The sequence below is a fragment of the Gallinula chloropus genome (assembly GCF_964237585.1).
Source record: "Gallinula chloropus genome assembly, chromosome: 19".
NCBI classification, from domain to species: Eukaryota; Metazoa; Chordata; class Aves; order Gruiformes; family Rallidae; genus Gallinula; species Gallinula chloropus.
Genome location: NC_140104.1, coordinates 6756340 through 6783206, shown reverse-complemented (window position 1 = coordinate 6783206; position 26867 = coordinate 6756340). Strand labels below are relative to the sequence as shown.

Here is a 26867-nt window from a genome sequence, read left to right as displayed (position 1 = left end):
AATCCACACATCACTGCTCTACAAGGCACAGATTAGCTCTGAATACCTATTTATGGGCAAAAACATAGCCAGAAAATTTTGTAATGACAGGAAGAGAAGAGTTTCTACAAGAAAATATGTCTTGGCTCATGAAGATTTCCATGGTGTCCAGACAGCCCACACAGAGATGTTATGTGACAGGCTAGAACACCTTGTGCTATAGGACTTGCACCCACAGAGGTAGTGCACAGTACAGCCAGGTGAACTGTAGCCTGGAAAATAAACACTTTATCACTGTAAGTGACAGAAAAAATGAGGTGGGAAGGGCTCCCCCTGAGGTCTGCACTCCAACCTGCAACTCAGAGACAGCTTAATGCCAAAATCAGATCAGCTTGCTCAGGACCTTGTCTAGGCAAGTTTGGAGGATCTCCAAGGATGGAGATCCCACTAGTGCTCTGTTACCTGTGCCCTCATTGCACCACGAGCACAGGGAACAATGTTTTTCTTTGTCTCTTGGGAACTTCCTGCATTGCAGCCTGTTTCAGTACTGTGTCCCTCTGAGAAGTGTCAGGCTTCACAGCTACTCATTATGAAGGTGAAGACTGAAATCAGCCCCTCTCCCCTTCACCAGACTGAGCAAATCCAGATTTCTCAGCCTTTTTTTGTACATCATGTGGTCCAGCCCCCTTCCCACCTTGGCTGGCCTCCACTCAAGTGAAGCGTGGTCATCACTAGGAGAAGGTCCCGAGCAAGGTGGACTCAGGACAGACATCCATTCTCAGAGCTGAAACGTCCAGGGGAGGCTGAAGATGGAAAAGAAAGTGAAGAGAGGCCCCAACAGAGCTGAGACCAGTCTGGAAACCTGAAATGGGCAGCAGAAGCTGGGCAGGGCAAATGATCCTGTCCTGGATCCTCCCGGCTGCGATCCCCACTTCAGTGGCTCTATCTGCCAGGGTAGGAACACTCCAGGCAAGCCTCCTGCAGCAGCTCTCACCCATGCATTTCATGGGCAGTTTAATCAGGTTGATAAACCAGATAAATTTTCTAAATGCTAGCCCTGTGCACCAGCTGAAATTGGGAAAACAGATCCCCTGTGCTCAGCGGGCACTGGAAGATCGTGGATGATTTTGGGCCAGTCATTTCCTCCCCCTTAAGTTGCTGAAGTGAAAAGGTAACAAATATGAGAGACCCCCCCATCCCCACAGATGCTGGAGGTGCATTTGTTATTAAAGAACTAACACTAGAAAGCTACCTAGAGGCTCAGGCATCCCCCAGGGAGTCAGGCATCTCGCACTCCTCAGATCTGCTGGCTCTCCTGTAGCTCTCAGCACCAAGAGCTTATCCAAGAAACACTGGGCTTCAACCCCCCCCCAAGGGCATGTTTCCCCACTTTCTGCCTTCAGAACATGTCCAGGTTCATGTTTATCAACCTACATAAGTGGGGTGTTGCACAGCCCCAGCATTGCCCCTCCACCCTGGCAGAAGTCGGTACCTATGCCTGTTCTTTTTCTCCAAGGGTCTCATGGGGACTCTTCCCGTTTTGGGGGTGATAATGAAGAGATTATTATCAAGCATTTGTTGGAACTAAATCTTGTGCCAGCACCTTTCTCCAAAGAATATTTCATAGGACACAGAAGTTTGGGTCAGTGACTTCAGCACGAAATACCTTCTTTCATGAACGGTACCCAAGTTCTTGAATCTGCTTTATCCAGCATCCCCCTAGGAATTCTACCACCATCCTCCACTCACCTGTGGCTACTTCACCTTTAACAAAGTGCAAGGAATGTGTCCTTGGCTCAAAATTGCAATTTATTGATCAATAGCAGTATCACAGCAAACTATGGAGGAAGAAGAGAGCAGCTTTGATCCCTTTCAAGAAAAGTTATTGAGGGGACAAGGTTGGAGTGAGACTGGATCAGCTTCTACTTTCCTGTCTTTCAAGACTGTTCTTTTCTTTGTCAGGCTGCATCCCATCACCTCCACAACCCAGGCTGCAGGAATAACTTGTCCCAGTTTTCCATCACCCTAGGTGATGATGCCTTATGTTTCCAGGAGTCATTCCAAAGCCCCCACCTATTTCTGTCTAGATTGGAACGGATGGTCCAAACCATGTTTGTGACAATGTCTTACCAAAACACAGTGTACACGACATTGCCAAAGGTGGTTTGATTGGGAGCCAGTCTCTGGACAACTCCTTTCTCTCTGCTTTGTGATACTGAGGGATCTGTACAGATGGGGGACAACTTTTCATGAAGTTTTTTTATTGCTGGGTTCCATCTCACTGAAAAGGCTTCATGCAAACTAAATTGAGCAAGTGACAGCAATCATGCCTGAAACTTCCAGGCAGTAAAAGCTTACACACAGTAAAAAAATAATTCAATCTCAGCAGCTTCCCAAGTCCAGACTTCTCAGGAATCCTCAGTGCTCAGCATTAAAAGTCACCAGATGCTTCTTCTATAGGAGATAAAAAGCAACGTGTTAATGAAAGAGAAAAGGCTTTGCCATAGCTCCCTGCTATCTTGTGGGATTCATTTCCACAGGTTAAGCTGGAAAAGAAGGACTGATAAACTCTGGTATTAGTCCTGATTGCTCTAAAGACCTCTGGGGATCCCTCTGGGACTACAAGATCCTACAGGCACCGTGAAGCTGGGATTTATGGCTGTACCCTGCCAAGCTGACAGTCCCACAGCCCCGTGGGGGATGGAATGAAACCTGCTCATTGAAAGTGGGAGCTGACTCGAGTTGTCTGGCTCTTAGTGGTGGCTGTTAGCTGCAGAGATGGGCTCCTTCTCCCACCTTGGGTAGATCACAAGGGCATGGAGCAAAGGAAAGATGGTGTTTTGTTAGGAAAAGGCATGGCTTTAAGATTCCAAAGCTGCCAGGGCAGAGCCAGCCCCCTGCATGGACTTCCCAGGGCTTCTGGAGAGCATTTGGGAAGAAAATCTTTAAGCCTCAAGAATTTTTGAAATCCTGAAGGCAGGTGAGGGAAATGCTGTAAATACAGGTGAAAGCTTTCCCAGTGGAAATCAAACACCACAAACCCTTCCATAGGGTGGCAATCTCTGTTGAGTGCAGAGATGCTTTTGGCCTTACGAGGTGGTGGTGTCTGACAGCCTGCTCAGAGCTGTGCAAAGGACAGACCAAGCACCTAGACAGAGGGACCAGCCTCCCCGTTCCAGGCATCCCCTCCCATGCAGAAAAGCACAGGCATGAACAGCAAAGAGTGGAACTGAGGAGCGTGACAGTCAGACAGCCCCAGAGCAGTGAGTGCCAGCAGCTCGGTCCTGCGGTGCCGATGCCGGAGAATCCGTGTGCTGGAGGAGTGACTCAGAGTGCACCTGATGCCATGAGGGGTTTAAACACACCCCAGGTATGTACCTGGCACGTGTTTTCAGGCCTGTGTCAGGCAGGTCTGGTTTAGAGCCTGGTTATCCCACGTTTGCAGGCAGGAACTGCCCCTCCTTTGAAGCTTATACCTTGCTCTGGGCCTTCCTCAGTCTTCCTTGAACTCCAAGCTCTGAGGTCCAGCTTTGGGATCTGGCTGCAGCTCACAAAGCCAAAAGGGTATCTGTTGGCCCTGAAGATGTGTCTCGGTACTTTAGAGATGTGGGTGTTGTCACATATGATCCGTGACAGCGAGATTCTGGCCAATGCAGAGCGCTGCTGAGGGGTGAAAACCCCTCTGTTCTCCCACCAAAACCTGCAGGAGGAAGAAGACAACACAACAGATCTTTTTTCCTTCTGGCTCCTTCACATTCAAGACTCCAGCACTGTTATTTCCCATTAACACATTTCTTTTTGCCAAGAACAAATTGAAATTTCTGTTCTTTAAATCAAAAGCCCTGACTCACCAGCTGGATCATTTCACTTGCTTTTCTGCCATAGACATGTAATAAAGATGCAATTTAATTAAAGCCTTGCCCTGTCTTCCCTCAAATGAGGCACAGGGGCTCTCTTTTAAATAGAAATGTCTGCATATAGCGTACACAGACTGTGGGTACATCCACATGATTGCTGTGCTGGAACCAGCCCTATAATTACAGATTTAAAAAAAAAATAATAATAAAATAAAAGGTTTCTTTATCCTGCCATAAGAACAGGATTTCTAGATGTGCAGCAGACTGTTCGCCTTTAAACTCCCAATACTGGGTTTTAAGCTCACAGTAAATCTTTCTAGGCAGAAAGGTTTCCCAGAAGCACTGGTCATCATCCCATTTTCAGGTGATATTGCTAGAGAGTAGAATGAATCATAGAATGCTTTGGCTTGGAAGGGATCTCAAAGATCATCAGTTTCAACCCCCCCTGCCATGGGCAGGGACACCCTCACTAGAGCAGGTTGCCCAAAGCCCCATCCAACCTGGCCTTGAACCCTGCCAGGGATGGGGCTTCCACAACCACTCTGAGCACCCTGTTACAGGGCCTCCCCACCCTCATAGCATCCTGACACCTAATCTAAGCCCACCCTCTTTCATCTTGAAGCCACTACCCCTTGTCCTATCACTACACTCCCTGGTGAACAGTCCCTCTCCCACTTTTGTGTAGGACCCCTCTAAGTGTTGGTAGGCTATAAGTAAGTCTCCTCAGAGCCTTCTCTTATCCAGGCTGAACAAGTCCAACTGTCTCACAGGTGAAAGATCACCTCTAAGACACAGGACAGTGTGATGGTGCAGTGCAAACACAGGAGATGGGGAGGTGGCCAGATGTTTGACTTCTGCAGGACACAGCAGTCCAGGAGGAGTCATTACATCCAGAAGGGGACAGGGATGCTGCCAGTGCTGGGGAATCAGCTTGGACTTGGCTTAACCATGAGAGAACAATTAATCTCTTTTACTCCCTGCAAAGCCTGTGTTATTCCTTCAGCAACATCCCATGGTCTGCCCACAGAACTACCCAAAGCACAACCCAGCACACCACCAGCAGCTGAGCATCTCCTGCCAGTGCAAAGCAGTGATTAAACCTGACAGCTTTTCTTCTGCTTGGCAAAGGCAATCCTGGGTTTCCCACCTTTAGATCTGCACTTGGTTTTCGTGTTAAGGTATTTAACAAGAGATTTTTGCTCTGCTGGAGCAAGCTGCTGTTTGAACACACAGTAACACAGGCCTCCCTGAAAGCACTGATCTGGAGGAGGAAAAGAGCTCACACACTGGGTGTGAACCAGCAGCATGGAGAAGGGCAGTGTAATTTGCACAAGTAGCAGCAGTGAATGGGCTGAGAGTGAACACACTTAGCTGGGAAGGGATCTTAGTCTCAGATCTTAACCAGCATCTAGCCAACATTTCAGCCTGGAGAAGAGAAGGCTGCTGGGGGACCTCACTGCAGCCTTCCAGTCCCTCAAGGGAGCAGAGAAACAGGAGGGGAATCAGCTTGATAAAAGGATAGATAATGGAAGGACAAGGGGGATGGAGTGAAGCTGAAGGAAGGAAGGGTGAGATGAGATATTAGGGGGAAGTTCTTTCTAGAGAGAGTGGTGAGGGGCTGGAACAGGCTGCCCAGAGAGGTGGTGGATGCCCCATCCCTGGAGGTGTTCAGGGCCAGGTTGGATGGGGCCCTGGACAACCTTGTGTAGCTCCATGCCTGGAGGTTGGAGCTCTGTGATCCTTGGGGTCCCTTCCAACCCAGACCACTCCGGGATTCTATGATTCTATGATCTACACAGGGAATATCACCAGAAAGGGAAAGAAATATTTGGAGGAGTAATGAAAAACAAAAAAGAAACAGCAAAGCAGCAAACAACTGGAGCAGCTTCCAAACCTGCATGAAGAAAAATCATGTGAGCTCCAGTGTCCCCCTGCCCTTTGGAGTTTGAATGCCCAGGTCTGAGCTTACCTGTCCCCATCACGAATGTGCCTGAACTGGGTGCCAATGAGACAGGCCATGAGAGGCCCAACTCTGCCTCCTCGCACGAAGGGCTCTGCAAGCGCCCCGATCCAAATGTCGATGTTCTTCGGTGTCCCATAGAGCCGCATGAACTTCTTGGCCAAACCATGATTCCTCAGTACTTGAGCGAGTGCCCTCAATCCAGAAGGTTGTGAGAGCCCACAGAACCGTCTCCAGGAGTTATAACCTGCAATAGTTGGGTATTGGAGCAGACAGATCAGTAATGTCTTTGACCCTCCTGTAAAGATCCTTTTCTCCCTTTCCCAAAGCCAGGTCACAGGTAGGCTCACAGCATGTTTAAAGCATTTCATCTGAATTTTTCTGTATTTCTGTTAATGCCACTGATGTTCCCCTTCTCCAGAGCCAGCTCATCCTCTCCAGCATTTCAACACTGCCTGTGGAAGGGCCTCATCTTTGCAAGGGATCTCTGCTCCTGGGACTTGCTCCACCACCATCTTGCTCTTCCACTCAGCAGCAACACGTGTGCCTGTGCACAGGCTCCAGAGCCATGGTGTGTCTGGAACAACCTCCTGGAGATGTGGCCAAGATCCTACAGGAGACCCAAACCCTGCTGAAGTTGCAGCAGGGATCTGGAGGAGCAGCCCCAGGGCATCTCGAGTAGCAAAGCAGACCTGTGTTCAGGCACCTGGTCCTGCGTGTGCTTTGTTCTTAACCCTGTGCTGTGGGTGCTCAGATGGGGATGCTGAAAGGCTGCCTCCTCTTCACTGGTACCCAGGAACTCTGAGGAGCTCAGGGAGCGTACAGTCTCTGGTACCTTCAGATAGAGCCACAGGAGAGAGGGTCTCACAAAACTTGTAGATGCTGCCCTCACTGGAAGGAGATGTTGCTGACACCTGTTTCTGTGCAGCAGGATAGTGGCCAGGTGTGTCCCCACAGCTGCTCTTACTCCAGTGGGACCAGCCATCCCTCACTGCAAAGAGAGCTTGACATGGCCCAAGTCACTTCAGGTGTGAGAGGGGCACTGGGCTTTGCCAGCAGCTGAAAATCAACTGGACCACAACTGGGGTGTAGTTCTGCCTCTTGGTGGACAGGGCGTGTACCCACCAAAGGGCAGTTTGTGACTTGGTGTCTTACCCAATGACAGCCTAAGCAGAAGAGAAGTCTGTGGAGCACTAAAGTGTCCTGTTCCCTGCCAAGTCAGCAAGCTGCTAGGTGCAGAGATGATGCTGCAGCACACATCTGCTGTGAACAGGGTGTCTAAAAACTGGGGAGAATTCAAAGGAAAAGATACAGCACATGGTGTCTGGCTGACAGCAGTCAGACAGCCCGACAAGACTGAGAACTTGCTGTGTCTGAAAAAGAATTGGGAAGCTTTGGGTTTGGTCTTGCTTATACTGTTGTCACCCTCATAGGCTGTCAAACATCGAGGAGTACAGCAGCACAGGGGCGTGGGCTGATCCCAAAGGCTAAGCACAAACTGGCTCACAAATACATGCCAGTTCCAGCTCAGCAGTCAGAGCTATAAACCCAGGGTTTGTGGCTCAGGTCAGGTTCTGCACCATGCTCTTCCTAGGTAAAGCATGGAAAAATCCAGAGAGCAACCCCATGACCCAACCCTGCACCTGGCTGTATTGCAAAGCCCCTGTCTGGGCTTAAAACCTGTGAATCCAGCACACTTTTCATCACAGGTTCAAAGTGAGCCCCATTGCACCCCCAGGATGTTACTGACACAGCACCTCCAGGCACCAGGATCGAGCACCGCACTGTTGGGCAACAGCACATCCCTGAGCAAAGTCCTGTCAACAGCCTGTTTCTCAAGGCTGCCTTGCAATGCTACTACCCTGGTTTTGCAGCATGTGCAGCCCTCAGAGTCGTTCTGACATGCTTTTTGTTTGTGGGTTTTTTTTTTCTTTTCTGGGACAGTGTCTTTATAAAGAATGAAGGATGTTCCTCACGTACACTGATCTGCTCTCCCAGTCTTGTGACTGGGCTGAACCACTGCAGATGCTGGGAGAGAAGTCACAGGGGACTGCTGGCCCTAATTTCACTCCTGTAGACCTGATGCTGAGCTACCTTCCAAATTTTGCTGTTTGAACAATACAAATGAGTCAGATACAGAACAGGTGACTGGTTTGTGCAATGCCCCATGTTCTTCTGGCCATGTGCCTCCATGTGTCTCCTCCAGCTCCAGCCAGGCCCTCATTGCATTGCTCAACCTCCTGTTCGTTTACCTGTGCTTGGAGAGAATTGATTAAAAGGTTTGGGAAAGAGTAATTTCAACCAAGGATGGGCTGGAGATGTTTCTCAACGTTCAATCACAAGAGAGCCTGATATGCACTTGTTTTTCTTGGGAAGCTGCCCTTCCACAGCCAGCTTACCTGGGAGGCCATGGTCTCTGCTCCGCTGCATGTTAAGTGCTGCTAAATCAAACCCAATCCTTTCAATGCCCTCAAACATCCGATCCCGAAGCTCATCCACAACCATTTGCTGCTGTGTCATCAGCTTGGCCTGATTGGCCATCAGGCTCCGGAGAAAGGGGTCAATACCACCTACAAGGGTGACAATTGTGAGCAATGCAGAGCAGCAAGAGTGTAAGAAGCTCAGGAGACATGACTTACATTTAATCATAAGCTTCTAAAACAAGAGAATCAACTTTGCTGCACTTAAAACACTTTGAATAACCTTCTCAGAGTAATTAAGCAACCAGTCTCCATTCTTCATAATTAGCTGGGCTGCATTTCACCCTAGAGAACAGCTACATTGGGAGAAACTCTGCTGGCAGTAAAGGTGATTTAATACATTTAATGCAAGTTGCATTTAATTTTAGATGTTTTAATGTTTAGATGAGACCTGAGGAAGAAATCCTTCCCTCTGAGGGTGGTGAGACCCTGGCACAGGTTGCCCAGAGAGGTGGTGGAGGCTCCATCCTTGGAGACATTCAAGGTCAGACTTGGTGAAGCTCTGAGCTACCTGATTTAATTAGAGGTGTCCCTGCTCACTGCAGGTGGTTGCACTAGATGACCTTTAATGGTCCCTTCCAACCTCATGCATCCCAGGATTCTATGACTGAAGTCTGGCTGAAGCAGGAGCTCAGCCAGAGCGGGCAGAAAATGCTGAATGAAATAAACTTACACTGCAGAGGTGCAAGCAAGGCTTTACCTTCTTTAATGATCCTCCAGACAGAAAAGAAGCCATTTCTGAGCAGAATTGTGGGACTTATGGGCTGGTAATTCTGATTTAAGCGGCCAACAGTTGGGGGGATTGAAGCATGAGCAAAACGAAAAGCCAGGGTGAAGACGTTGGATATCCGGGGATCCACCGACTCGTCGTAGCCCCCGTAACAAGGAATGTATCTCCCAAAAGTGGTTCCCAGGAGGAGAGGCAGGTAGTCCCTGTAGGTTATAATCTAGGGGGAAAACAAGGGAAGTGAGAATCTCTGATTGCTTGGCCATGGGTTTCCCTAGAAGCAAAGTTACTGTTCGTGTCTCAAAGGCCAGGAGCTGTCACAGGATTTGCTCACACAGATGTGGAGCAGAGAGACTCCTCGGGGCCAAACCTTTCCTTCAGCCCATCAGCCCTGCTCCCAGCTGCCCTGGCAGGCCAGTGAGGATCCTTTCAGACACTAGGGAGGGACATTTTTGCCCCCTTCAGCTCCATGGCCTTGGTTCAAAGCCTCTTCTTCCCCTGGCTGTTGTACCATGCCACCAGCAGTGCAGCTCCAGGCACAGACACAGTCACTGTGTGCTGCTGCCTGGGCTCCTGGTTTCTGCAGCCAGGCATGGTGGGGTCTCTATGCTCTCTAGCAGTGATGAGATTCATATGAACATGCAGCGAGTTGTATGAAAACACAGAGTGGACATACCTGCTCCAGGAACATCAGGAAGCACAGACAGTGCTCATCCTCTGCCCATCAGTGCTGAGGACCTGGAATTCGGGTGTCCCCAGACACACTCCTCCCTGCCTCAACAGCTCAGAGCAAGATGAAAGCCTGCCAAATCCTCCCAGATATTCCCTCCTTGTCCTAGAGGTAGGGGTTGTTCCTGTCAACAAGTTACCACTGCATTTCCTCCTCCCTCCCATCCTACATACTCCGGATGACAGAGTCAACAGCGTTGGCACAGATGGTATCACCACCCACAGGAGCTGTTTTAGTCCTCCCATAGCAGAGGTTTCCAACCCTGGTCTCATGTGTCCCTGGGATACTGAGAAAGCTGCACAATATAATTTTAAAAAATCAGTCTTTGTCATTAGGTGTCCATAGGATTGCAAGAAGATGACACCATTGATCTAACAATGATGATGGAAACAATGCTTTCAGTACAATTGTTTGAGTCCTCCACATTGGCTTACCCAACATGGTTATTCAACAACACAATAAAGTTTAAACCAACAGTTTTAAAAACTTAAACCTTTTGATATTCCTACTTTTGTATGTTTGTTTGTTGAGCCAACACAGAAGACAGGTTTCCAATTAGGTATGACTAACGCTGCCTCTGGAAAACCCATGTATTCTCTCTTAGAGGATGGCCTTTCCTGTTGCCTGTGAAACCTCCTCTTACTTTGAAGATGGTCCTGCTCCAAACCAGAGGCTGGACAGGAGACCTTGAAAGGTCCTTTCCAAGAACAGAAATGTTTCTGGGACCCTAGGATCTCATTCAGGTCTGTGGTACAGCAGTCCCGACAGGTTCTTTGCCCCAAAGCAATAAGGACAGAGGAATGCTATGGCTGTTTGCACCCACCAACACATGGAGCTTCTTGAGAGGAGGAGAAACACGACCCAGAGGAATTTTAGCCCAGGTATCCAGTACCAGTTTTATCCTGTATCAAACACTGGTTAGAAAAACTTTTCCTCTGACTTCCCTGTCCCTGTGTTTCTCAAACAAAACTGTGCAGCTAAAACCCCATCAAGCAATTTGGACATTTAACAGTAGATTCAGGGGGCTCCTCTGTGCTTTTTATTTCAGGTTCTCTCCCTGTGATTTTCCTTTGGATGAAAGGGGGTTGGCAGAAAGAATTTGGTCATTTGCACCCCAAAATACTGCCCCTTTTGGACACCCCCAGCGAACAGAGCCCATCATGTTAATCCTGTGACATCACAAGACAAAGCAGCAGAGCCATGACACGGGACATGGTACCTGGATCATGGCACCCAGGATCTTTCGTGCCTCCTGGTAGAGCTTCTCTCCATTCCAGTGGGGATTTATTCTCTTCAGCCCCCTAGCCAGGCGGTTGTGCTCCCGCACGAAGAGGGTGTGCATGCACGCCAGCTCCAGCATCTCGCTCGCTCGAGAGTCACCTAGGAGTATCTCAAGTGAGCAGGACTGTGCTGCAGTAGAGCCATGTGTGCTTGGCTGCTGCCAGCTGGGAGGAGGAGAATGTCACACTGGGATGCAGGCACAGAGAAAGCTTCAGGTGCCTCAATACCTACGCTGCAAAGAAGCTGGAGGAGAAGGAAATGAGGGTCTGGGCCCTGGAGGTTGGACAGCACCACTGAAAAGCTGAATTACTGCTGAGGCAGCAAAAGCCACGATGACATCATGGTTGTGCTCAGCTTGGCAGAGAGATGGGGAAGTGGTTTGGGGTTTATTTTTCAAATAAGGGCCAGGAGTATTACCTTAAGAAACTAAATACAAGCAGGTGTTCTCCAGGGTCCTGTATCAGAGAGACAGTCCTGCAGCACAAGAGAGAATTGGAAATGGGCAGAAGGAATTCAGGATGGGCAAGGGAGCTCTGAAAGTCAGGAAGCATCCTTCAAACTACAGCCAAAGCAAGGTGGCAGCCACAGTCAAGCTCTCTGGTGAGTGAAAGTAAAAGCATAATGAGTCACAACTGGAAGGAATAAATTACAAATAGCATCACAATGAAATATTAAATCCTCTTCAAACATCTAGGGCAGGAAACCCAAGAACAAGCAGGTGATGAGAATATAAAGAGGCACTCAGAGAAAAGTAAATATGTCGTGTTTAGTCCCTGAGTCCCATAGTAAATAGAGGGATTTGCTCTTGCATCCAGCACAGAGCCCTTTTCATTCCCTGTCAAAGGCCGTCTGTAAGAGACTGCGGAAGAAGAAACAAAAGCAGCACTGTGAGGCTTCCCTGAGTAGAATGTGCCCACCCAGGGCTCCCAACAGGCTCCAGTAGGGACTCACTGAGCCCTGTCAGGGGTTCCTGCATGTGCAAAATTTCCACAGTTCTCAGGGACCGGAAAAGTCACAGATAAGACACTGAAATTTCAAAGGAGCTTCCCAACCAGCCTGAACTGCTCACTAGACACTCATTGATGGCTGTGAACCCAGCCATGGAATAGCAACTGCTCCAGCAGCCCCTCGCTGCAGAGCCCAGGGAAGTGCCCATCATGCCTGCTTGTTCTGGTCCTCACTGGGCATCTACCTTTGGCCACAGGTCATGCCTGGTCCTCACCAAGGAGAGGCCTGCACAGGACTGGGGAAGCAGCTGGAAACACCAGACATAGTAGACAGAGAGGCCTGAGAGGCCAAAGGAAACATAAAACACCAACAGCTTCAAAGGAGAGAGCTGGAGGATGACACGAAGCAGGGCTCTCCCACTGATCCACCCCCAGGTCATGATGGTATCAAAGGACCATGGGGTTGTTGTCCAGAGGAGCTTGGGCCAGATGTGTACCAGGCCAAGGGAACAGAAATCAGCTCCACAGCTGATGAGACCTGTTGTGCCATCAAGCCTTCTCTAGGGGTGCCATGAGCAGCCCAGCGTGGCCAGAGCCAGCAGAAGTTAGCCAGGAGTCCTCCTCTTGGAAGGAAAAAGACCAGGGAGCAAGACACTAATTTACAGGGTGTATTGGAAACATCCCTCCCTGGGGTCCTGCAGGCTCCAGGCAACTTCCCAGTGCTGGGCTGCAGGGCCTGGGGACAAGGGAGCAATGCTCAGGGCTCCAGGAGGTAAGTGGCTTTGTCTCTGTGGGCTGGGGACAGGAGAAGACAGTGAAGAGCAGCAGATGGGAAGGCTGTGGTGGCTGTGCAGTGTTTTGGCTGGAGGGAAGTCATGGCCCAGGAGAAATGAAGTTGTTTTGGGTTGAAGAAGTGGTCAAGAGGATACCAAAAGCACAACAAAGACAGAGAGAGCAGGAGGCTGTCTTGATGGACTGAAGACTTGTGTTGATGTCCTGGCTGGCATGCTGCCAGCATATCCCCAGCCTTCTCAGTGGTGGGCACACTTCTTAAAGGTGGCTAGCTTCATTCCCAGTCCCACTGGGGTCTAAGCTCCTCTCAGAACACAGCAGACACATGAGGAAAAGTTCTACGGAGGTCCCCAGCCCAGCACCCATCCTGATGGGAGAGAGACAGCCACCAAGCACAGACAAGCCATGGCCTTCAGGCCATCTTGCTGGCACTGGCTCCCAGGTCACCTCCAGTGCTCTCTGGGCCCCATACCTAAAGCTGCTGAGGAGATAGGACAGCTTGACTCCAGGCACAGAGCCACAGAGAAGACTTGGAGGCAGTGGAGACCTTTCTCCTACCTAGCACAACCTGTCTCAGCCTTTCATGACATTTTGCTATACTCCATTTTCTAATTAAATAAGAAAAAAAAAAAAACCCCAAGAAAGCAATGAAATGAAGCTGGTGGAACTTGTTTGCTCCGGATTTTAGGGTGAGGGGTGCCAGCATCCAATTTACCTGCAAGAAAGCAAGGGATTTTAGCCCCTCTGTTGGCTATGAGGCAGGGGTCCTTCTTCATGTTGCCAAAGGGCATGTAGGCCTTCCCCTGATCCGTGAAAAGCCGGTTGACAGCCAGCAAGCCCAGGCCGCTGCGCCGGTCCCTCAGGCTGTTGGCCAGAGGCACTTCACTGCCGTACACCACGCTGCCGTCCAGGAAGGAGGTGAGGGCGTTGATCTGCTCCCGCACGGCTCTGCTGCCGGCACACGCCGGGGCTGAGCGGAAGAAGGGAAGGCAGTCCCTGCGGTTGGTAATCCGGGGGTCGTTGGGAGGGATCTGCAGGAAGATGGAAGAATAAATGACTCATCACCTTGGCCAGGGGTGCAGGAAACTGCACGGTGGTACCACAGCCAGGTAGGAGCTGTTCCAAAGACAGTGGAGATCAGTCAGAGAATCACAAGGGTTGGAAGGGACCTCCAGAGCTCATGGGGTGCAACCCCCCTGCCAAAGCAGCTCCCCAGCTCATAGTGCACAGGGCGGCGTCCAGATGGGGCTGGAATATCTCCAGAGATGGAGACTCCACACCCCCTGGGCAGCCTGTCCCAGGGCTCCCTCACCCTCACTGGGGAAGAGTTCTTCCTGTGCTCCAACTTGTAGCCATTGCCCCTTGTCCTGTCCCCACAGACACTGAAAAGGGGCTGCCCATTTCCCCCTGCATCCCATCCTTCAGGTATTTATAAACATTAATAAGATCCCCTCTTTAGTCTTCTTTTCTCCTGGCTGAACAGTCCCAGCTCACTCAGCCTTTCCTCAGAGGGGAGATGCTCCAGGCCCTTCATCATCTCCATAGCCTCCTCTGGACTCTCTCCAGGACATCCCTGTCCTCTGACATGTTTGCTGTAGCTCAGGCATCACACATGCTGCCTTTATTCTGTACCTCCTCAGCAAAGCCATATTGTTGAGGGAGATGGGTAGATGGTTGGAAACAGGGGAAAGACAGGTTGTGGCTGTGCCTGACATGTGGGGACAGACCCAGGACCCAGCACTGCACCTTAGAGAAGGCAGACTGACCCCCTTGGCCTGCTTTGCAAGGATGTCCCTCTGTGGCCAAGAACCAGGAGAGGCACCAGAATCTCCTGGTTGAGAGGTAGACACCCTCTTCCCCACAAGAACAAGGCTGGCAGTACCTGGATGGGAAAGCAAGGAGGAAGCTTGGCGCAGCTGGTGTGACAGTCCACCTGGCCACTGAAGGAGACTCTGGCTGGGCTTTCTGGACTGAAATCCAGGTCATGGTCAATGAACTGGCCCCACTGCATGAACATGAGTGATCTCTGCTGGTCCATCCTGAGTTGCCCAGGGGGGAAGCGGACAATCTCGTTGGACACTTGTCGAACCTGGAGGAGATGAAGGCAGAACATGTGTTAGGGAAACACCTGTGCAAGTGCACAGATCACCAGCAAAAATTCACAAGAAAAGAGCCCAAACCTCTGAGCTGGAAGGTGTTACTGAGTGCAAGGGCTGAGTGCTGTGTTCTGGCTCCAGCCAGGTTTCTGAGCCTCTAGGCCAAGAGTGGCCCGTGATGGACATATAGAAGCAGATAAGCAGACCTGTGATAACAGTAAGATCTGACCCAGTTGTGATAAAAAGCTGTGATAAAATGTTTATCATGTTACTTGAAGAGGTGATGGTAACAATGATGCTTTGTCTGTTCACCTGGCTTTGGTAGGTGAACCCACACCCCCTGTATGTAATCCCTGCCCTACTGTTAATCACCTCAGGAAGGGGAGTCAGGTTCCTCATTCCCTTGTACTCTGTAATACTGATTTATGACAAGATGTCATCTGTGTTTGTCAGCCTCAGAGAACATCCCCATACGTGGCATTTCTGTCATTCCCAACTCTGGGGCCACCTATCTTAGCATTATTTAATAATGACACTCAATTTATGGGGTAGATGGGGGGATGCTTCCTGCTCCCCTTTTTCCTTCAGACTTGTCACAACAGCCTCTAAGAACTTTGATTATCCCTGGGAATTTCAGACTAGCATGTATCTGTTGCTCATTCTCCTGAATGTTCTTCAAGTTTTAAGTGTGACAAGAAATTGTTGTAAGAATCTTGCCAGGAGCTTTTCCCTGGGTCTGAAGTTCCAGGGGTGGCATGATGCATGGGATGAGCAAATATCCAGACAAGGAAAACAAATCCATAGGCTCTGTGGCTACCCAAACCTCAAAAACCAACACTGTAGCTGAGCCAGAAAGAACCCTTAAAACAATCACTGCAGCTTCTCAGACGTCAGAGAGTGCAGCTTCTCCAGTCCTCATGTTGGGCACCAACAAGGGCTGTGGTGGAGCAGCCCCAAGCAGTGGCTGAGCACCACACACTGGTCACTCACTCCTGGAAGAGAGACAGGCAGAGGCTTTGTGGGCTGGGATAAGGACAGTTTGCTGACAAAATCACCAGGAAAGGGAACAGTAACAGCCAATTACACTCACACCCAGTGCTAACACAGAGTACCTTACTGACCTGATGATTGCTGCCCAATGGCAAGGACAGATGGACAGACTGACCACACTCAGACTGCCCTGGAGGAACCAAGCCCCTACCCCTCCTCAACCAGCCCCTTTTATAGGGCAGTGATGTCAGGGGGTGTGGAAACAGCCCGGGCTGACTCAGCTCACCTGTGCTGGCTGTGTGGGGAGGTGAACTCTGGCCTGGCCAGACCCAGGACAATACTGAATAGCATGGGGAACGGAGGAAAAAGACTTTTAAAGAATGTTTTGAATGAGAAATGTGGAAAAAAATAACAGTCTTTGGGAACTCCTGAAAGTTATCTCAGTAAACTCCTTTCCCCAAAGCCCTCTCCCCTTCTCATCCCTTACCCATCCATCACAGCTTCCCCAGCAGTTCTTCCCTTGGGTATTACTACAGAAACAGTGGTCAAAACTCTGCTCCAGCCCTGATGCTGTTCTGTAGAGCAGAGTTAGGAAGTACAGTGAAAGCAGAAGCAGCAGCCACACAACCCAGAAAAACCACAGAACTCCTCACCAGTGCTGCTGTCACACCGAGTGACCAGAAACCACATCACAGCATCCCTGCTGCCGCCCCTGCACCACGAGCGCCACGCGCACCCGCCCACGGAGCCACACGTGGAATTTCTAGCTGGATAGATTTTATTCTGGGGATTCCCTTGTTCATTTTACCCTCCAGCACATGGCTTTTCAGGAGACAACCAGCTTCCACAACAGAAATTTAAAAAGGTGAGTAAATGACTTTGGCTCACATGCACTTAGTTCAAAAGAACACAGTGCATAGTTCTGTCTTTATCCCACAAATTCTGTCTTTATCCCACACTTCTGCAGTAATCATATTCAATTTCCTTTCCTTTTCCTGAAAATCCCCACTGGAGTTAGGAAGCCTCTCTGTTAGATCACTCTGGACATTCTGAAGTTGGTGGATTTGGCTTCTTCCTTCTGATCCCCACCACCCCAGCTGGTGGATGTGCCCACTGAGGGGTGTGATCTCTCCCAGGGCTGGAAGTGCCCAAGCCCTGACACTGCAATTTTTGGATGACTGTCATAAACATTACCAGTGGAAAGGGGAATCCAGAGAACCGTTTTCCTTCCGTCCACCCGTGGGGGACCGACACGCCGTCCTCATAATCTGCTGGCAACCACCTGGCCAGGGCTCTGTTCGACGCTCCGAGCGATGGGTGTCTCCTGGCAGGGTGAAGAGGACAGCAAACTCTTTGTGTCACAAGAACCAAGGCAGGGTCAAGAGCTCAAGGATGTGGAGGGAGACAGGAATGGGACTGGGATGTGCAAGGCTTGGGGAGCTGCTGCAGCCCCGTGGGTTTAGTGCTACCAATAAGCCTCAGGTTTAAATATAATAAATTATATCTATAGCCGAAGACAAAGAAGACAAAGAAGAAAGGTGCAGCCTGGTGGCAGAGACCCTGGGCTGGAGAGTCAGTTCCCAACACTTCTGGCATTTTGACCAAGGAGCTACTTCATGCACAGCATCAAGGAACTTTGAAGCAAGATTAATTAAAAGCTCCATACCTCCAGGAAACAACACTGGGGGGTAGAAAACTCTAAAAAGGCCTCCTATATGGATTGTTCTTGGGGACATGGGTGTAGTTCTACTGATGGAGGATCCACCATCCATCCATCCATCCATCCATCCATCCATCCATCCATCCATCCATCCATCCATCCACCCACCCATCCATCCATCCACCTATCCACCTATCCATCCGTCCATCCATCCATTCATCCATCCATCCATCCATCCATCCATCCATCCATCCATCCATCCGTCCATCCATCCATCCGTCCATCCGTCCATCCGTCCATCCATCCGTCCATCCATCATCCATCCGTCCATCCATCCATCCATCCATCCATCCATCCATCCATCCATCCACCTATCCACCTATCCATCCATCCACCTATCCACCTATCCATCCGTCCATCCATCCATCCACCCGTCCACCCGTCCATCCATCCATCCATCCATCCATCCATCCATCCATCCATCCATCCATCCATCCATCCATCCATCCATCCATCCATCCATCCATCCATCCATCCACCTATCCACCTATCCATCCGTCCGTCCATCCGTCCATCCATCCGTCCATCCATCCATCCACCCATCCGTCCACCCACCCATCCATCCACCCACCCATCCACCCACCCACGCATCCCTCCCCCCGCTGATACAGCCCCTCACCGGTTGTTGCACTCGCCGGTGATGGTTCGGTAGGGCTGAGAAGCGTCACAGTTTATTCTCTTTTCCTGCTGGGCACATCCACTCGCCCTGAAAATCACATCCAGCTGCGCCGGTGTCAGCAGGTCTGCGGGCAGGGACAGAGCACAGACATGCAGGGCCAGGCAGGGACAGGCAGGGCCAGGCAGGGCCAGGCAGAAGAGCACACGGAGCCGCCGTTCACCCTCCTCCTGCCCGTAGACGTGCTGAGGGTGCTCTCTGCAGGCTCACATTGCTTGTTCTGGTTTGGAAAGCACTGAACCCCGTGGGGATGTGGCCAAATGTTATTTCTAATCTCACCTGTTGGCCCTGTGCGGCGGCAGAACGACCCTTTCAGCCTGAGCCATCCTTTTTCCTGCCTCTCCCCTCCCTTCCCATCCCCACCGGTTGCAACTCATCCACCAGTTTGTCCCCCGTGTGTCACCGCTGCTGGAGGAGCCATCGGGTGCCCTGGGCAGGGAGGGGACGGTGGCTCTGTGTTTGCCCCTCAGATTTCCCTGCGTGCGGGAGGTGAGTGGCCGAGTCCCACCAGCCAAACCCTGCTGCTGCCAGCACCCCACGTCCCGGGGCTCTGGGAGGTTTCCTAGCCACTGCTGCCACCAGCAGTCTGGGTGACAGCATGACTAGAGTCACTGCTGTCCCCTGGGCAGGCTGATGGTGCCTGGAGCGGTGCTGGCGAGGGGCTGGAGCCCAGCACACCCATCCCTGCCTCCTTTTTCCCGCTGCAGCAGTGCTGGAGCACCCCATGACGTGTGTCCTGGCCAGCCAGGGCTTCGCTGGGGATCCCCATGAGCTCATCCTCATGGAGCAGGAGCCCTCCCTGTGCCTCATCCAACTTTCTCCTACCACACCTAACTCGCCTCCTGCTCTGGGCCAGCTGGCCTTGCTGGGGCTGCCTCCTCAAGGACATTAGTCCTTGGGGCACACGCTGAGATGTCCTTCCACGTCACCCTGATCCCTCTTGGTGCCTTTCTCACTTCTCTCTCCTCCCTTCGCAGGACAGTCTGGCAGCAACACTGACTCTTCCGAGCTGAAGCCTGGCAGAAGCAGCGCTCACCCCAAGGCTGAACTACTGTGAGTCACATCCTCTGTGTTTGCTCACTCCCTACTCAAGGGAAAGAATATCACTGAGCTCAGTCCTGTGAGATGCAACCTGTCAGTGTGTGAGCTGCTGTGTGGGTTACTGGCCACACATGGCAGAATGGGCCAAGGGGCTGCATGAAGCATGGAATCACAGACTGGTCTGGGTTGGACCCCAAGGATCACAGAGCTCCAACCCCCTTGCTACAGGCAGGGACACCAACCTCCAGGCCTGGAGCTACACAAGGTTGCCCAGGGCCCCATCCAACCTGGCCTTGAACACCCCCAGGGATGGGGCACCCACCCCCTCTCTGGGCAGCCTGTTCCAGCCCCTCACCACTTTCTTTCTTAAAAACTTCCCCCTAATATCTAATCCAACCCTTCCCTTCTTCAGCCTTAATCCATCCCCCTTGTCCTGCCATTCTCTACCCTTTGAACAAGCTGATTCCCCTCCTGTTTCTCTGCTCCCTTCAGGGACTGGAAGGCTGCAATGAGGTCCCCCCACAGCCTTCTCTTCTCCAGGCTGAACCAGCCCAGCTCCCTCAGCCTCTCTTCGTAGGGGAGCTGCTCCAGCCCTCTGAGCATCTTCGTGGCTCCTCTGACCCCTTTCCAACAGTGCCACACCTTTCTTGTATTGGGGCCCCAGCTCTGGACACAGGACTCAGCTGGGGCCTCATGAAGCACTTTCATTACCTGATTAACCTCCAATTAATATTTTAAGATGGAAAGAGAACACAGGGAACTGACTCATCTTGGTGTCTCTGCAGTCGCCTGGGAGGGGTGCGAGCTGCAGCCCACCAAAAGCCGCTTCCACTCCCGCCTCCCCAGCCCCACAGAGCACCGAGGACCAAGCCCCACACCTCCCTCCTCTGCCTTCCCCCCAGCAGAGCCAGGTCCCTACCTGTGATGTTGAAGTCCCCCCTCACATGGGGTCGCATCTTTTCCTTCAGGAGGCCCAGGGCGGTGTCCATGTAGTCGGCAGCCCGCACGGCAGCGCGAGTCCCTGCCACCGGCTGCTTGAAATACCGCAGGAGTTCTACTGGGGTCAAGTCATCGCGCTGCAGCTGCTCCTGGATGCTGTGAGGGAGAACAGGACAGAGGAAAACATGACCAAGGGCAAGGTCCTGCACACGGGTCAGGGCAATCCCCAGCACGAATATAGGCTGGGTGGAGAATGGATGGGGAACAGCTCCGTGGAGAAGGACCTGAGGGTGTTGGGAGGGTGAGAAGTTCAACATGACCCATCACTGTGCGCTGGCAGCCCAGAAAGCCCCTCATGTCCTGGGCTGCATCCCCAGCAGCTGGACCAGCAGGTCTGGAAAGGGGGATTCTGCCCCTCTGCTCTGTTCTAGGGAGACCCCCCTGCAGTGCTGCCTCCAGCTCAGGGGTTCCCAGGACAAGGGGGACATGGAGCTGTGGGAGGGAGTCCTGAGGAGCCCTGGAGATGATGGGAGGGCTGGATCCTCTCTGCTCTGGAGCCAGGCTGGGGGAGCTGGGCTGGCTTAGTTGAAGAAGAGAAGGCTACTTCTGGGGAGAGCTCCAAGCCCCTCCACATCCCTCGAGGGGCTCTGGGAGAGCTGGAGAGGGGCTGGTGCCAAGGGCAGGGAGGGCCAGGCCCAGGGGAGTGGCCTTCAGCTGCAGGAGGGCAGCTGGAGAGGGGCTGGGAGGCAGAAATCCTCCCTGGAGAGGGGAGAGGCCCTGGCACAGAGTGCCCAGGGAAGCTGGGGCTGCCCCTGGATCCCTGGCAGGGCTCAAGGCCGGGTTGGATGGGGCTTGGGGCATCCTGGGCTGGTTGGGGGTGTCCCTGACCCTGGCAGAGGGGCACTGGGGAGGCTGAGGGCTCTACCCACCCAAACCAGTCTGGGATTCAATGAAAATCTGCAGGATTGAAGTGGGGCAAAGCAGAGTCCTGCAGGTCTCACACCTGAGCTATCCTTGCACCTTGCTGATCTGAATTGCAAACATCCATCTCCCTGCACAGCGTCTGGAAGAGACCAGAGCTGCTTGGACAGCCCTTGGCAGGGGAGCAGAGCGAGATGCAGCAAGTGAACCCCTTAAATTGCCCAGCTCCACATCCCTGAGGTCTCTATATCCCTGAGGCAGCAACCTTCACTCGACTGTTACCCATCTCATCAGTGTCTGCAGAGGCCAGTCTCCATCCAGTGCTCCCAAACATCTCCCAGTCACCCTGTCTTAACGCTGTGGCCTCCTCTCCCATGGAGGGGTCTCTAAGCCAGTGAGGGGTTTCAGAGGACAGCTCCTGAGAAGGGGGGATGTGTGGGCTAGGAGGGAGCTGTGCATTCCCAAACCGCGGTGGGAAAACCTGGGATCTCCTGTCAGACCCCACACAATGTCCTCCCAGCAGCCTACAGCAGAGGTGCCATAGGAGGGAACCACTAGAAGTCAGCAGGAGTCTGTGCTGGGTCCTGTCCTCCTCAGACAGGGATGGGAGGAACAGCATGTGCAGGAGAGGACAGTGCTACAGCTCTTGGTGACCCCCACAGACTGGAGACACGGTGTAAAAACAGGGTGGAGGCAGGCAAAAGGCTGGGTTACAGCCCTCTGTGTGCCCAGAGGACCTTGCCCACTCTGCCAGAGGCAGGAGGAGAAGCCGGTGATGCTGCAGAGCACACGGGGTATGGCAGCACCCCCGGCCCCGACTCTCACCGGTCGCGTGTGCGCTTGTAGGCTGCATCCACCAGCTGCTTGGCCTGCTCCACGCTGCTCAGGAGAGACACATCCGACAGCTCCTCCAGCAGATCTCGGTCAGGGAAAGGAAAGAGGAGAGGTGAGAGCGCTGTCTCTCATGCCAGAGCATCCCTGTGCTGCAAGAGGCAGGGGGGTGTCTCCTCATGCTCCCTCGCACTTGGGCATCCTCCCCACCTGCCCTCCTGGCAGCTGAAGGCTGTTCCAGCAGCGCTCCCTAGCGAGGTGTGTCTGGACACACACACGGCTCAGGGGAGCCCGGGAGAGTCACTGTGGGCATCTTTCCTCCTGATCTTTCCCAGGAGAACAGTTGCTGTTTCCTCATGGTACTTTGCAGCCCCAACTCACAATGATTTGTCTTATTTCTACACCTCCAGCCTGAGCTGCCTTCCAAGAGCCTGCACAGGTACCACTGGCTGCCACGACAAGCACGAAGAGCTCTTTGCTGCTGGCTTCTCCTCATCGCTGCCTTTACACCCCCAGTCTCTACCCCAGGCAGGTTACAGCCCTGGAGCCAACAGCCCTGCAGTGAGCTGGGCACAGACTGGCCAAAGCTCCTGTATGTCCCCCTGCACCCCAAGGCAGGAGGATGCACAGCCCAATTTCTCCACTGCTTGTTCCCCCTGCCACCTCCTGCCCCCCCCCCCCCCCCCCGCTCCCTCTCCCCCCACCCCTGCTCCCCCCTTCCCCACCCACTCGGGGCAGCTCCCGTGTCCCATCATCTGCTGGCTGTGGGACTGGTGAGTTCCCTGGGTGACAGCATTTTCCTACAATTTCTAGGGAAGGAGAAACCCAGAAATTGGCACAAAGGGGATGAATATCTCCAAACTGTCCCCGGATTCTTTAACTTCTCTTCCCTGATCAACCCAGAGTTCACCCCTTGGGCAGTCTTAGTGAGTTATTGCCTGCACCCCTGATTGAAGCAAACTCAAGGTTGGGGATGTGCTGTCTGTAAGGATTTTACATGGTAAAATGAACAGGCAGAGTCCTGAGTGCTCTGGGGCAGTGATTCAGGGCTGGAGGAGCACCAAGAGACCACCCCATCCCCAAACGCTGCAGCCCCGGTAGCTCCAATCCACTGAACAAGCAAGTTCAGCTCAGAAAGAGACAATAATTCATCTCTCACTAGGGAAGGGGGTGGGGGGGCACTTTTAATCCTCCATATAACATGTCAGGGATGCATTGAGGAGCTGCCCACCGCCAGCACCACAGCCCCAGGGCTGAGCCCCTCTCCCAGGACAGGCTGCTCTCCACTTCCACAGCGTGCAGGGAGGGAGACCCGTGCCCAGGGGATGGAGCAGTTCCAGAACTGACCTTTACCCTGATCTCTGGAACTGAGATAGGACATTAACTGATAAAAACATGGGACAGCTGCCACGGGAGATGCAAACCCCACTGTGCTCCTTCACACACCTCTCAGCACTCTGCTTGCAATCAAGTAATTCAGACCTCACTTTGTTCTCCTTACAGACTTGACTTTGTTCTCTCTCCTGCTCAGAAAAGCCCCCATCTGCAAAGCCCAAGCCAAGGACAATACCATAGGAAGAAGATACAGGTGCCTGGAACAGGCTGAGGATCACCAGCAGCCCCAGGAACGTTTCTGCCTCCATCCCTGTGAAGAAATGCAGCAAGTGAAGGACATGAAGAGCCTGTGGATCACTCTGTGCAGGGAAAGGTCTGTGCCTGCCCTGCTGATGGGACGAGCTGGGGGAGCTTGGAAGGTGTCCCCTGCCCAGCACAACATCCCCAAGGGTGAGTGTGCTGGTCCCTGCAGTGGCACAGGGAACGGGAGCTGCCTCCTGTCCCAGGGAACACACGGCTTTGGGCTGATGGGGCAGCACAAAAGGGAGCAGGGGGAAGAACATGCTGCTGGAGCCACAGGCAGGAGCCCAGCCAGCAGCACTGAGCATGCAGGGAGAGCTGGTGCCTTCCTGCTGGAAGAGAAGAGGGATCAGCCAGGGCAGCATGAGGAGTCCTCTATGCGTGGCCATTTAGGATGGTTTTGCCCAAAGCTGCCCCTCTCACCTCCCAAGGCTGCTCCAAAGCTCTATCAGAGCTGTGTGCTGTGCCTACTGCGCTTTGCTCAGCACCCACCATGGAGCTGCTGGCAAAGGTAGCCCACAGTCACCCCAAAACACCGAGCTGACCCCATTCCCCATGGAGGAGCCTCCAGCAACAGCAACAGTGTGGTCCAGCCACATCCTCACTGTGCTCCAGCTGTGCCAGGCAGAGAAGCACTGAGCTCAGAGGGATGCTCAAACACAGCCCCAGCCTCCAACCCCCAGAAACAAGTGCCACAGGCCAGGTCCTCACCTCTGATCTTCTGCTGTCCTCACCACAGCCCCTCTGTGCCTGGGCTTTTATCTGCAGCAGGGTGTTATCTGCAGCAGGGCTGACCCACAGGACTTGGGAACTCCCCCAGGGAGGCCAAGGCAGCACAGCACCCACCCCCAGCCTGGCTCTCTGGCGGGGAGGGGGGGGGCTCCTGTGCACCCCCCTGGACACACAGCCTGGTGCCCAGGCAGCTTCCCCAGGGTGAAGATGTGAGGCAGCACTTTGCCATGGCTTGAGAGCCTTGACTCCTCCTGGTGATGACTTACAGGGACAGGGGTTCCTTCCTCCAAGGTGCTCTTCATCCTCTGCCGGTCTTAAAGGCTGAAAAAGATGTCTTCATACACAACTACAGAGGCACCAGCTGTAAGGGCATCTGCTCTGCTCAGCACTTCCATCTCACCCCCCAACCCAGGCCCTGTGTCCCCGCTGTGGTCTGGAAGGGTCTGTGAATGCTGCTCCTTGTGCACTCCCCTGCACAGGCAGGAGGCACCTGGATGATGGTCTGAAGAGGCTTCACCAACCTCCAGCTGTGCTGATGGAGCACAGGACAGCTCAGGCTTGGTCCTGCCCTTGTCCTAACCGCCCTTGTACTGGGAGCTCATGGAGCAAGGCACGGCCTCTTCCCTGGCCAAAGCCCCTCTCCGGGCTGGGGACCAGTCTGAGGGGCACATCCTTGCTGTGTTCCTCCTGTCCCGAGGTGGTGGGATGCTGATGCAGGCAGATGATGTGCTTCAGAGAAGCAAAGAAGCTGCTCCTCAGCTCACTCCCAGTTGCACATCATCTCTTTCCTCTTTAACTCCCTGGTCTGGCAGCGCAGACCCAGAGCAGGGGCTCTGCTGGTGTCCCCAGGGTAGGTCACACAAAGGTCACCCTCCCTGCACCAGGCACTCCCGGAGCCACAGAGGCCATACCATGCCTCTGGCAGGTGTCCTGTCCCCAAACTTGGGGTGCTGGAGGAGTAGCTGTCCCTTTTGCCTTGGTCCTGCAGTGCTTTAACCTGCAAAGCACAAGGCAAACCTCACAGTGAGCCACAGGCGAGGCTGGGGCACGGGGGCTCTTTGCTGACCCCTGGCCCAAGACAGGTTTTGCCAAACCAGAGAGAATCCCCATGAAGCCCAGGACATGAGAGAGCTGGGCTTGGCCAGCATGAAGGGGACAAGGCTCAGGGGTCCTGAGCACAATGTGGTGTTGGGAAAGGGACCCCCCCCAGGGAAGGGACAGGACCTGCACACTGGGGGATAGCACCCACTGGAACGAGACCCTGAGCCTGTGAGGCACCCCTGCCACGGGCAAGGGGGGACCAGAGCCTCAGGTACCCCCACCCACCCCTCTCTGGGACCCTGCTCAGCCTGCTTGAGGCAGACATAGTGTCTCTGCCTGAGGAGAGCGTGGAGCTGCTCCGGTGCAAGGGGCAGAGCTGGAGGCTTTCGAGCCCATTATCTCTGTGCTTCCTCTGCTGTATCGTGCAGCTCACCAGTTACAGGGGATGAGGATTTTTCAAGGCTAGTGAGACAGTTAGAGCATATCTGATAATTGCATTTCACAATTAGGAACTTACTTAATTGCCCATAGAACTGCTTCAGAAACCATCCAAGTGGGAGGGTTTGAGAAATCCCTTGGCTCTCAAATGTTCACTTTCCCCAGAGACCAGGACCTGTCTCTCCCAGTACACTGGAATGGCTGCATACTGGGGTGACCATTCTGCTGAACATCCTCACCAGTGCCAGGCCCCGTGCTCACCACCCACAGCAGCCAAGGAGAGGTTCCCAAGTGAGGTGACGAGGACAGGCTGGTGCAAGTGATGTGCCTGGGAGCAGAGACGTGCTGCCAGCACCTGGGGGCTGCACAGTGATGAAAAGCTGAGGGTGCAAAGCTGAACACCCCAGTTATAGCTGCCTTTTACCTTACTTGTTTGGTTCTTGCAGCCTTTTGCATGTAGGTACCAGAGCCTGAAGGTCTTAAATCTTTCTCAAGACTTCCCAGCTTTGCCATAGAGTGCAGCCTGGTGCTGGGGAATGAACTGAATTAGAATCATGGAATCATAGACTGGTCTGGGTTGGAAGGGACCGCAAGGATCACAGAGCTCCAACACCCTGCCACAGGCAGGGACACCAACCTCCAGGCCTGGAGCTACACAAGGTTGCCCAGGGCCCCATCCAACATGGCCTTGAACACCCTCAGGGATGGGGCATCCACCCCCTCTCTGGGCAGCCTGTTCCAGCCCCTCACCACTCTCTCTGCAAAGAACTTCCCCCTAATATCTCATCTCACCCTTCCCTCCTTCAGCTTCACTCCATCCCCCTTGTCCTGCCAGTCTCTACCCTTTCAACAAGCTGATTCCCCTCCTGTTTCTCTGCTCCCTTCAGGGACTGGGAGGCTGCAATGAGGTCCCCCCACAGCCTTCTCTTCTCCAGGCTGAATTAGGGTAACTTTGCCCAGGGATGAGTCTCTATCACAGCACAATGTGCCAGGAAGCAGCCAGAGACGCGGTTCAGCTGCGGCCAGAGGCTGGGATCACCAGGAGGAGCTGCAG

At 52.9% G+C, this 26867-nt stretch overlaps 1 protein-coding gene across 1 annotated transcript; it reads right to left on the bottom strand.

The window, feature by feature from the left end:
* Positions 1-2410: 2410 nt before the first annotated feature.
* LOC311198849 (eosinophil peroxidase-like) lies at positions 2411-23610 on the bottom strand (the record flags this gene model as incomplete). The annotated part of the gene is made up of 13 exons (XM_084272867.1): positions 2411-2433; positions 3456-3679; positions 5806-6043; positions 8196-8366; positions 8977-9223; positions 10953-11113; positions 13469-13784; positions 14636-14842; positions 17034-17163; positions 18179-18302; positions 20196-20371; positions 21962-22055; positions 23538-23610. The coding sequence occupies 13 exons, from the start codon at positions 23608-23610 to the stop codon at positions 2411-2413; spliced, it is 2184 nt and encodes a 727-aa protein (XP_084128993.1).
* Between the last annotated feature and the right edge of the window lie 3257 nt (positions 23611-26867).